Source organism: Oryctolagus cuniculus, chromosome 14 (assembly GCF_964237555.1).
Source record: "Oryctolagus cuniculus chromosome 14, mOryCun1.1, whole genome shotgun sequence".
NCBI lineage: Eukaryota > Metazoa > Chordata > Mammalia > Lagomorpha > Leporidae > Oryctolagus > Oryctolagus cuniculus.
Window position 1 is genome coordinate 10,257,458 of NC_091445.1, and position 12,300 is coordinate 10,269,757.

At 33.9% G+C, this 12,300-nt stretch overlaps 1 protein-coding gene across 3 annotated transcripts in view; it reads left to right on the top strand.

Moving 5' to 3' along the window:
• Positions 1–12,300, top strand: part of RASA1 (RAS p21 protein activator 1) — a 93,832-nt gene that overhangs the window by 57,408 nt on the left and 24,124 nt on the right. For all 3 annotated transcript variants that reach the window (XR_011381862.1, XM_070056402.1, XM_051854022.2), the window contains exons 7-10: positions 1,363–1,415; positions 4,006–4,156; positions 5,238–5,316; positions 11,971–12,091. Coding sequence is in view for 2 of the 3 variants with exons in the window: in XM_070056402.1 (XP_069912503.1) it covers positions 1,363–1,415; positions 4,006–4,156; positions 5,238–5,316; positions 11,971–12,091 (404 nt within the window). In the remaining variant the exon portion in view is untranslated. The remainder of the gene's footprint in view (positions 1–1,362; positions 1,416–4,005; positions 4,157–5,237; positions 5,317–11,970; positions 12,092–12,300) is intronic.

Here is a 12,300-nt window from a genome sequence, read left to right on the forward strand (position 1 = left end):
AAACTTGTAACATTAGATTTTTGTTAATATTACAAGGATATTTGTATTTTTAATAGAAAACTTTTATTTAATAAATATAAATTTCAAAAGTATTAGTTTTTATTATTTTTAATAGAAAACTATATTAGACTTTAAAATACCTTTCTGTTGTAGTCTTTTATGTACTTTCAATCCTGTGCTGAAATTCATTATTTGAAATAAGTGTAGATGCTAAGAAGAGGCAGCAAGGTGGTAGAGGTGATCGGGAAGTGTCAGGTTGTGTTAATCAGTATGGTAGATAAGCCACAGGTAAATAAGAGGAGATTTTAAATCCTTTGATGACTAATCATTACTTTTTTCTTTAAAAGAGATGCTATTTTCTTTGAAGGTAAATTCTAAATAATTCAGTTAAATCAAATGATGCCATTTACAATAATAACTGAATTCTTAATTTTTTTAAAATAAAGATTTATTTCTTTGAAAAGGCAGAGTTTACAGAGGGAGGGAGAGACAGAGACAGAGATCTTCCCATCCACTGGTTCACTCCACAAATGGCCACAGAGGCCAGGGCTGGGCCAGGTTGAAGACAGAAGCCTGGAACTTCACCTCCGGGTTCAGGAGACCAAGTACTTGGGACATATCTTCAACTGCCTTCCCAAGTGCTTTAGCAGGGAGCTTGAAAAGTGGCGCAGCTAGGACACTTACTGGTGCCCATATGGGATGTAGGCACCACAATGCCAGCCCCTATATCTTTACTTTAAAAATACATACTATAAAATACTTTACTAGTTTGATAGGCTATTGGTTCAGATAGAATTAGAAACAGTCCTTTTCTTTCAATGCTTAATGTTGGTATTAACTCATTGTCATCACAAAATTTTACCTTTAGGCTTTCAAAAAGTATGCATAAATCTCATATTATTTGAGAAAATAACTTACTGTATGTTATAAGAAATTTTCCTTTGAGGGAAATATGACAAAAATTAATTAACATCATATTTTCTGGGTGGTTCTGGTTTGGGTTTTACCTGTACTTAGCCTTGTGCCCCTGCCCGCCCCGCTGCCTAAATTCCCAAAAAGAAAAAAAGGGCTAACTGTGAAGCAAGCATATAGTCAGTACAGGATTGAAAATTCATAGCTATTTTTACGTTGATTATTACTTTGGAAATTGTAGTTTATGTGTATAGGTCTAGGGTTTTTTTTTTATATTGAAATGAGTGTAATATGTTTATAAAATGTAACAAATGTTATGGGAATTAGATAATTTGATCAGTTGCATTTATTTTATTGTCAGTTTGAATTAAATTTGTTCGTTATTTAGTTCTGATCATATGATAACATAATAGATTTTGATTTATATATCTAATTTGTTATCTTTTTAAGATGGTTCCACGGGAAGATTTCCAAACAAGAAGCTTATAATTTACTAATGACAGGTACTTCTATGTTCACTTGCCTTTTCTAATGTTTTTATTTAAAAGAATAAAAAAATGAGTTAGCCATTTATCATATAATGTGTTTTGTCTTTACTGTTCAGTTAATGTTTATGGATATTTTAATTTCTTGCCAGATTCTGACAAGCTGCTGTTTTTTGTTATAGTTTTTAGTTGCAGCATACACATGGCATAAAACAAAGGGTATTTGTCTTCTAATCCAGGCCCTGTCTCTTTCCTTACGTGTAAACTTGATGACAGTTTTCTTCTGTATGTTTCTAGAGATGTTCTGTGTCTGTGTATCTCTATTCCTCACTCCTACACACGCACACAGTTACAACAATGTGCATCATATTTTATGTTAGGATATATGTTGGGAGATCAGTGCATAACTGCAGATGCATAGTTTTATTATTCTTTTTAATGGCCATATACTTTCCATTACAATAAAAACTAGTCTCTCAGCCCCTCATGGAGTGATAATGTGTTATTTTGATTGTCAGTTAACTATAGCAGGCCAATGTTCTTGTATTTGTGTACTTGTAGAATTATATAATTGAGTCTTATTTAAAATGTACTAATTTTAACATTTCCCAAAACCTGTTATTATAATGAAAATTTAAAAATTAAAAGTAAAAATTGACTGGTATTGTGGATTTGTTACTTAAAAACCATCCTGGCCGGCGCCGCGGCTCACTAGGCTAATCCTCTGCCTTGCGGCGCCGGCACACCGGGTTCTAGTCCTGGTCGGGGCGCCAGATTCTGTCCCGGTTGCCCCTCTTCCAGGCCAGCTCTCTGCTGTGGCCAGGGAGTACAGTGGAGGATGGCCCAAGTGCTTGGTCCCTGCACCCCATGGGAGACCAGGATAAGTACCTGGCTTCTGCCATCAGATCAGCACAGTGCGTTGGCCGCGGCAGCCATTGGAGAGTGAACCAACTGCAAAGGAAGACCTTTCTCTCTGTCTGTCTCTCTCACTGTCCACTCTGCCTATCCAAAAAAAAAAAAAAAAAAAAAAATCCTAACATCATTTATTCTTGCTAAATATTTAAGGGTGAATTACGTACCAAATAGTTTTTCAGTAAATTGTATTTTAGAAAGATTTGAAACAAGGTTAACCTGTGTTATGTAATTTAGCAGTCTTAGTTCTTTAAAAATGACTAGTTTCATAATTTCTGTATTTGCTGAAATAAATTAGCATGGTGAATAATCCATTGATTATTAAAGATGAGGTCTGAATTGTTGTTGTAGACCATAAGGCAATGTACTTTTAAACAATAATTTGCTTTTTTGGAAGATTTGAGGTAGTTTTTGGAGTGTGTAATTTTACTACTAATCTAATCTATATTAAATAGGTTCGAAACATAAAAAACATAGTAATTCTATATGATAGTCATAGAGACCAATTGCTAAGCCAAAATTACAACTTTCAAAGTGGGATCAAAAATACTTATTTTAATGAATTTGTTGAATTTTGGAGAGTAGTAAAAACTTAATTCACTTGAGGCTCTAGTTTTAGACATATAAAGCTGGAAGGGGGATATCCTTAAGTTTTTTATGTTACTTTGTTTTTTATCTTGGTCTGTGTTATTTTGAGAATCTAGCAGGATTTTCTTCCCTGAAAAATACACTTAAGCACTTGCAGCCACATTTTTATGAATAATTTATATCTTCCATTTTAGAAGAAATATGATTTGTTTTATCAACTAAGAAACACATTCATTTCTTTTCAATTGTGTATTAAGATTGGAAGATTCACTTTAAGGAGGATTCTTTTTTCAGTTCTTTTTGTCAAAAATGATCTTGATAGCAGGTGCATTGGCTAGATGAATAACACTATTAGTAAATTACAAAAATTATATCTTATTCTGTGTGTTCACTATGGGGTTCCAAAAACAGTAAAGTCCTGTTTTTTCCTATGTCTTTAAGATTCAAACAGAAAAACATCTCCATATTAAATCACTGCCAATTGAAAATATCAAAATTCTTAATATGAATATATTTATTGTGATAATTTGCTTCTTATCTTTACAGGATCATGCCTGTTGAATGAAATACAGTGCATGTATATTGATTTTGATAGTTCCACAAATATTTCAGTTATTTTCAATTCACCTTTGTAAGCTTTATGGTACTGTTCTCTTTACTAGCCATTATTTTCAAATTATTAATTGAATATATTGATAAAGTAATAAGTCTGTCCTAAACAAAAGTGATTTTAATTTTTAGGGCCTTTTTATTAAGGAATTTACAAATAGAATGTGGCAGTTTCGGCCAATGCCTGTTAAATATAGTTGCTCTTCTTTCCAAGTTATGAAAGGTATGGATGTTGTTGACCAGAAGTAATTGCTGCAAAATTTTTGATTTGCATTTTTATGTAATGAAGCTGGTATGATAGATCAGAGATACAGCAGACAAGCAAGATGGGTACTTGTGAATCATAAACCAGAAAATATGAAAAAAGTGTTTTTAAAGAGCAGTTATTGGTGAAAATTTGCATGTGTATGACTTTGAATGCACTTTGTAATTACTATTTAACTCCTTTTCATTTTAATTTGATAATTAGGAAATAAAACTAACAGTTTAATTTTTACAGTTGGCCAAGTCTGCAGTTTTCTTGTGAGGCCCTCAGATAATACTCCTGGGGATTATTCACTGTATTTTCGCACCAATGAAAATATTCAGCGATTTAAAATATGTCCAACACCAAACAATCAGTTTATGATGGGAGGCCGATATTATAACAGGTAAATCATAAGAAATTTATAGTTAGCTTTTACTTTTGCAAAAAAAAATAGTTGAAATATTGATAACTATAGTATAATGGATTCAAAATTACGTAAAATTTCCTATTTAAAAATAACACTTTTAATATAATTAGTAGTGTTAAACATGACTATAAATTAATGACTTTTACTTTGCGTCCTTCCAAAATTCATGATTTAAAAAATTATATATGCTAATTAAATATATGCTAATATACTGACCTGGATATTCTTCCAAGTCTGTTATTTTTAGACTTTTTATTCCCTGGATATGATCGCCTTATAAAGCTCAAGTGTATTGTTTCTAGTTTTAAAAGTAAATTTCTTTTTTAAGAAAGGTCAAAATTATGTGACTCTGGTGCTGGGAAAATGGCAGTTTTTTCAGTTGTTTTGGAAATAAATGCTCCCATTTCAACATTAATGTCAGTAATAATTCCCAGGAAAGATAAACCTTTGTGATTACCACTTATTATTTTGATAAAGTTACGGAAAGTAAGATTATTCAGTACATCTGACACTACCATTCTCTGCTATTCTATCTCATTTCCTCTCCCTCCCTCCCTACTTTACCTGCTGTTCATGTTTTTTATGACTTAACTGCATCTGATACAACAGCAAAATGTATAAATTTTCTCATAAGAATTCTTAGTTTACCTGAATTCTACTTGCTAAATAAGTGTCACTTTTCAGTTCTTCATTCTCAGTATCTCAGAAGTGATCTTATTCCTGTCCCCAAAAGGTAGACTTAAAATAATTTCTTCAGTTTATAGTGACTCTTAAGTATGGTTTTGTTGTCATAACTGCTCACTGGAGGTGTATGGGAAATTGGAATCTCTGACTCATCTATTCTGACCTAAAAACCTATATTAGAACTTTGTTGTTTTTCTAAAATGATGTGACTCTTAGAATCACTTATTCTATTTATTTGTTCACATTATACCCTTTTAAAAAAGACTTGATAATTCTTGGTAACAGAGTTTATATATATATATATATATATATTTAAAATATTGCAGTTTTTATGAGACAAATTATATGAATGTAGTAATTTTTATTTTAACAGCATTGGTGACATCATAGATCATTATAGAAAAGAGCAGATTGTTGAAGGGTATTATCTTAAGGAACCTGTACCAATGCAGGTCAGTGTTTTCGTTGTTTTGTTTTTTTCACAATGAACACCCTTTAGTTTTTAAATACATTCTAGTGGTTGTTATGTTTATGCACACATTCATGTAGTGAAAATTGAATAAAGCTTAAAACTTCAGATTATTCAGGTTCTTTCAGAATATTAATTTTAAGAGAATCTCTTAGTTTTTGTATATGTTGATTCTAGATAATTAGGAGTCTTTGGTGGCTTTTTGAGAATAAAACTATTGTCAAGTTGCACTAAGTCAAGGAATGAGTTTGCTGGAGGCAAAATTGGAAGCTACAGGGATAAATCACAGCCAAGCTTATCTAGGTAAGCTTGGTAAGTAAAGAAAGAAATAAAAACTAATTATAGAAGAGCATTAGGGCCAAAAGAGTTTTAAACTGAGCTCTCCCTCCCCCCTTTTAATTGCCTATAGTAGTGTGGTGAAAGAGTTTGAGAATGTCTGCATCCTCTGAGTAAAGAGGAAGGTGAAGAGGAGGGTGGCAGTGGGGCTGGGGTCAGGAGAATGGGTGGCAGCAGTACCTGATGTACAAGATCCTGGAGAAAATAAGAAGTGAATGTAATCCCGAACATCAGAGGAAAGATTGTCCTAGAACAGGACTGCTCCTTTAGTATTGGTTGCTTCATGCACAGGGTGATTGACCCTCATTTCCTCCTCATTGTGCTTTCTGAAGTGTGTCAGGGAAAGGGTGTAGCAGGGATCAGGAAAAGGTGATTCAAGAGTATACTCATGTAGAAAATGAAGGTACTGATATCCCAAGGATAAAAAGAATCGTAAAAGAGGTTTTGGGTGCCCAGCTAAAGTTGTACAGTAATGTGTAATGTCTGTGGTTTTCAATTTTTGTCATGTTAAAAAGTTAGCTTTAGGTGGTTATATCTACTACCCATTGCAGTTACTGAAAGAGAAATCATTATTCTGAAAATAAATATAAATGCAAGAGTCATCACAATTCTGTCACATTTTTAAATATCTTCATTTCCTCATGCTTTTCTAGTAGAATGTAAGGTCTATGGGCAGAGATTTTTGTTTGCTTTGAACTGTTTTACCCCAAACAGTACTTGATATTAAGTATTCAATAAATCTTAATTGAATGAATGACTCTCTGCTCTCCAACAATAAGGCACCCACTTATTGGTTTACATTGCAGTGTGTACCTTCCTGTCTCTTATTCTGTATCCAAATTCTGCTTGTTAGAAATCCATCTCAAGTTTCACTTCCTGGTTGACAGCTTCCTAATAATTATAGTTAATGCAGATGAGGCATTTTTGTTGGCAGTTCTGGGTGATCTTGGCTGCTCACTATTCTAATTACTACATAAGGAAAACCTACTTAGAAAAAGAAAAGCATCAAAATATTGCAGTATGTACTTTCTACAGAGCAGTGTTGTAGGTTTTTTTTTTATTAGGAGTCAGAAGAGCCTTTATCTCCAGGTGACAGATTGTGCCACAGGTTACCATTGCTATGTCCCTAATTTTTAATTACATCCCTAATCCATTGGCTGTTTGAGTTAGTCACAGTTTCGTTTCATAAGTTTGTTAATGTTACTTTTCCACAAATTAAATCATATAATTTCTCATCCTGAATTCTAATTATATATTTTTATAGTTATAAAAAAAATAAATGGCATGTTTTTAACTTTTTAACTGTATGTAAGTGGAACAGATTTCGTATATACAGTTTTAGGAACACAGTACTTCTCACTCTAACCTCCCTCATTCCCACCATCCCTTTCTTATTTTTCTTTTAATTTATGCAGTGACATATTTTTAGTTTACTTTATAATCACAAGCTTAATCTCCCATTAAGTAAAGAAGTCAACAGGTAGTAAGGAGAAAAAACATGCTCGTTAGGAGTATGGACAAGGGCTATAAACAATAATCAAATCTCAAAATGTCGGTTTAATTCCTATAGATTATCTTTTTTTGTAGTCTGTATATTAGTCACCACAAATCAGAGAAAACACATATTTGTCTTTGGGACTGGCTAATTTCACTAAACATAATAGCCTCAAGTTGTATCCTTTTTGTTGTGAGAGACAATAAAAATGATTCTTTTTTTTTTCATTTTTTTTTTTTTTTGTGGCTAGGTAGTATTCCACCATGGACATACCACATTTTCTTTATGCAATTATCCAGTCATCAGTTGATAGACATCTGGGTTGATTCCATATCTTAGCTATTGTGAATTGAACTGTTATAATCTGGGGGCTACAGATAACTCATATCATAATTTAATTTCCTTTAGGTAAATTCCAATGAGTAGGGCTGCTGGGTCATATAGATGTTTTCAGATTTTGAGGAATCTCCCTGCTGTATTCCATAATGGTTGTATTAGTTTACATTCCCACCAACAGTGTATCAGGGTGCCCTTTTTTCCCCATCTCTGTCCTTTTTAAAATTTTATTTTTGTTTCATTGGAAAAGCAGAGAGGGAGAGACAGACACAGAAAGATCTATCTGCTGGTTCACTCCCCAAATGCTGCCAACTGCCAAAGCTGGATCAGGCTGAAGCCAGGACCCCCATGAGTGGCAGGGCCCCAGGTACTTGTACTGTTATCTGGTGCCTCCCAGAGTGTGATTGGAATCAGACCCAGGCACTGTGAGATGAGGGCATCCCAAGTGGCTTCTTAAGTCACTATGCCACATGCCTGACATCTAGTAAACTTTTAATAGATAAGATCACTTTAAGAATTACCTCAAATACTTTGTGTCTTAGTGTAACAACAAGTTGTTTCATAACCGAACAAACTTCAAATTGTTCTTTGCAAATGTGCTATCCAATGCATTGAATATCTAAAAAATAAATAATTATAAAGTAATTTGTTTATACAGAACCTGTGTAGTAGTACTTGTAGTGTGCATTTTGAGTCTGGAGTGAAAATAGGTTACAGTAGCGAGTCAAAATACTCGCTAGCCTTCCAGCAGCATTCTACTGTGTTTTTTTTGGAGAACAGACAAACTGATTATTTATCGAAGTAATACCACTCCTCTGAGGTGACCCGTGTCCTCAGCTTCAGGTAGGAACGTGACCAGAAACAGCAGAGATCCAGCAAGGTCGGCTTACTTCCTGAAACTGACACTTCTTGCAGCAAACAGGAGCAGCCTGTGGAGACCAAACACCCTACAGTAAAAACAACTGACACTTTTTAGGGCTATAATTATGCACTTCTAAAATATATATTATTCTAATTTTTTGACAACTTGATGAGGTTGACACTATAATTATGACTATTTTACAGATACGGAGACAGAACAAAGAGGTTGAGTAAATTCCTTTAGGCATTGAGTCATCCCTGACTGGACTCTCCTTCCCTCCCCTTCCCCACCCCTCCTTTTCTCCCTTCAAAATGTATCTGGAAATGTATGTCGTTCCCCTTCTAAATGCATCTGGAAATTTGGAATATGAACACCAACTGAAGCTGACTCATCTCCCTGCTTCTTCCTTTGTGCCTTATACCTCACGGCAATTAGAGGGTTCCCTTTAAAAACGAGTCAGGTCATGTCATTCCTCTGTTGAATATTGAAGATGTTTTACATTTCATTCAGAGGAAAACAAAAGCCTTTCAGGGCAATCCCATTAGTTGCATGAATTCTTTTCTTTGTACTATTCCTCTCATTCTTTCCATGCCTTTTTTTTTTTTTTTTTCTTTTTTAAACTGTGCCAGGTTGTTTTTTTCTTTGGGATCTTTGTATTTGTTGAGTCTGCCCAAAATGATTTTCTACCAGGTATCTGCTTGTGTAACTCTCTCATCTTGGTGTTTTTGTTTAGAAGTTAGCTTCACAATGAGACTTACCTAGATGGCTTATTCAAGACTGCAACATGCTATACCTTGCAAGGCATTTACCAGCTTCTAACCTATAATAGAATTTACTTTATTTTCTCTTTCGCTGGCTAGCATATGAGTGTACTTCTAAAAGTTCATGTAATCTAGAGTTAAAAGATACGTGTACTTTGGTACATAAATATTTCAAATCCATGCATGATATTTTCAACATACACTTTCCTGAACTTTTTGAAGCGTAAGTTCCTTGAGGATAAGGATCTTTGTTTTGTTACCTGATGTATCTCAAAAACTAGAATAGAGTCTGGCACTCAGGAAACATTTATTGAATCAGTTTATTAAATGGAGTTTTCTTAGCCACAATTAACATCTAAAGTCAGGCTTCAGGAACCTGTATAGCTAACTTCTGAGCTACCTTGGAGAGGCACTGATAAAACCTAAGACCTCCCTGTCCAAAACTGTTGAGAGCAGGGAAGATAAATAATGTATAAGAAAAGTGTTCTCTCTAATCATCTAGTGATTGACTAACACTAGGAAGGTAAAGATGTCTTGTTTATATTGTTCTCTAATACATTGGACTCATTCAGTTCTTATAGGTCAGTATAACAGCCCCATCTTTATTTTTGAAGAGCTATATATATTATCTTGAAATCACATATTTAGATCCAAATATTCGTATAGTAATATATCTTAAGGGACAAAATACAATTATGCCCCATTCTGCAACTAATACTAAGTACTGTCTTTCAATCTTGAAGTAAGAATTGGTGCTTTGTAACTAACAAGTCTGTATGGCCAGCAACATGGCCATCACCATTTGCTATCTAGATCCTATGTAACCTTTTAAATTTTTTATACTCTTAAGTCATTTTACAAATGACTTGTAGAAGACTAAAGGGCTAATCCGAAAACACCTTTAATAGGAAATGTAATCAGAATTTAAATGTAGAAAACCCCAATTTTTGTTCTGTATTTTCCAGGACATAAAAGGCTTACATCCTTGAAATGGACATACCTGGAGACACACTCTTAGTTTAAATGCTGCCTCCATGTTTGAGTCACATCTCTCATGCTGTACTTATTCTGCTGCTTCTTGCACTGTCACTGTCAAAATGCAATACCAGATCTGGGTTATGATTCTTGTTCTTGTATCATCAAAATGCAGTACGTTTGAAAACTTCAGTGGCTCATACTGTTGCTGGAGAGTACAGTCTTCCTGAGTCCATAAGCATAAAGCATTTTTATGTTTAGATTTATAAATATCAATTAGAACTTTTAAATTTCTACGTTTTCCTTCAGTCGCCTTTTATAAAAACCATTTTCAGCACTTGTCCAGTTACAAATGATGCTAAGTAAATTTTGATGCCCAACCAGAAATTTAAAGAATACTCGGATTACTTTTCTGCAAAGCTGGATAATGATGATGTCCTTTCTATTGAATGACCAACTAGATCAGACTATTATATTTCCTGCCTTTCCCTGAGTAATGAAATGGTTCACTCAGTGATTGTTGCATTTAGAAATTCATTGAGTGCATTATCAGCTGGAGGACTGTAGCCTGAGTTGTGCTCATCGAAGTCCATTTTGCCATCACAGTAGAATCTAGAGTGTTGCTCGTTATTTGCATTCACGTTCTGATTCTTCTAATAGTTGTCAGACATCTTACTTAGCTCTCTCTTTTACCATCATGAGCAGAAAATTAAGAGTTCTAAATTGTTAGCTGTTTTGTGAAAGCTAATAAAATACAACAAAGATGGCTTTTAATTATTTTTGGTAAGGTGCTGCAATACTTGGCAACACAGTAAAAATACCAAATGGTGATGCAGTGGAGATGACTAATTTCACTATTTGCATCATACTCCAGACCAGGAGTTGGCAACATTTTTCTGTCAAGGACCAGATATTAAATATTTTATGTTCTGTGGGCCTTTCAATCTCTGTCTCAAGTATACTTCCGCCTATGTAGTTAAAAGCGATCCCAGACGATATTTAAAGGAATGAGCAGTAAAAATTACGTGCAAAAACAGGTAGTGAGCTGGACTAAAAGGCATAAAATACTAACCCTTACAGATGTTCTGAACTGCCCAAAAGATAAACAAAAAAAGTAAAAATAAGTGCAGTGGACACTGAAAGTAGAATTGAATATTGATTCTGTGGAGGCACTCTTTCCTTTTCCTGACATCTTTTTGTTAATTGAGGGATTTGGCAATTAATGCCAGTTCTGCTACAATATGGAATATGCGTTTCTAAAAGTCAGCATTATACAGATTCAAGCAATAAAAGCCAGCAGGGCCTGTGGGAAAAGTGGGGTTAGAGAGATAACAGTCGGAAACTTTACCAGTTGACGAGAAAGATTGGGACACCATTTGTAGATGGCTGGTTACAGCTTTCAACACATTTGGTTAAATGAGGGAACTGTTGGGCCTTTCAGGTGGCTGCAGTTTCAGTCTTCCTTTATCTCATTCCAGTTGGGTGTAGTATTCTATAGTCACTGTTTCCAGTTATGATAGGACAAACTAAAGCTTTTAAAATCATAGTATTTGCTGTAAAATATACCAAAACTGACTTTTTGGAAATGGCTTATTGGTTGTTCATGGGACATGTTCTAGGGAAATGGTAAAGAAATCAGAATTTCTTTGGAAAGTGAAGGCTTTTAATTTATATGTTATTGTATGTCTAGATTTTAGTATTAAAGATACTTTATGTGGCTTTTTAATTGGTAATTGGTAATTTAATTTCCGTTAAGATTTAAAGAATAACTCTAAAATAAGAAATTTGAAGATAAGATCATAAATTTCTTAGATGTTTGCTACATTTCCATCAAGAATTCATAAAATAATTTTAATAATTTTAAAAATTCAGGATCAAGAACAAGTACTCAATGATTCAGTAGATGGCAAGGAAATCTACAATACAATTCGTCGTAAAACAAAAGATGCCTTTTATAAAAATATTGTTAAGAAAGGCTATCTTCTGAAAAAGGGTGAGTAAACCTTAAAACTGAGAATTTAACTTCATTGTTTTACCAATGACACAGCTGATAGAGGGACATTGTAAATATGAAGGCTTAAACTTTGGTATGTATTTAGTGAGTTGTGTTGACATGAATTATTAGTAGTTGACACTTGCTTAGAGCTTATGGTGTTAGCATTCTTCAGAATTTAGTTTATCCACATTAAGTCCTCATTTCCA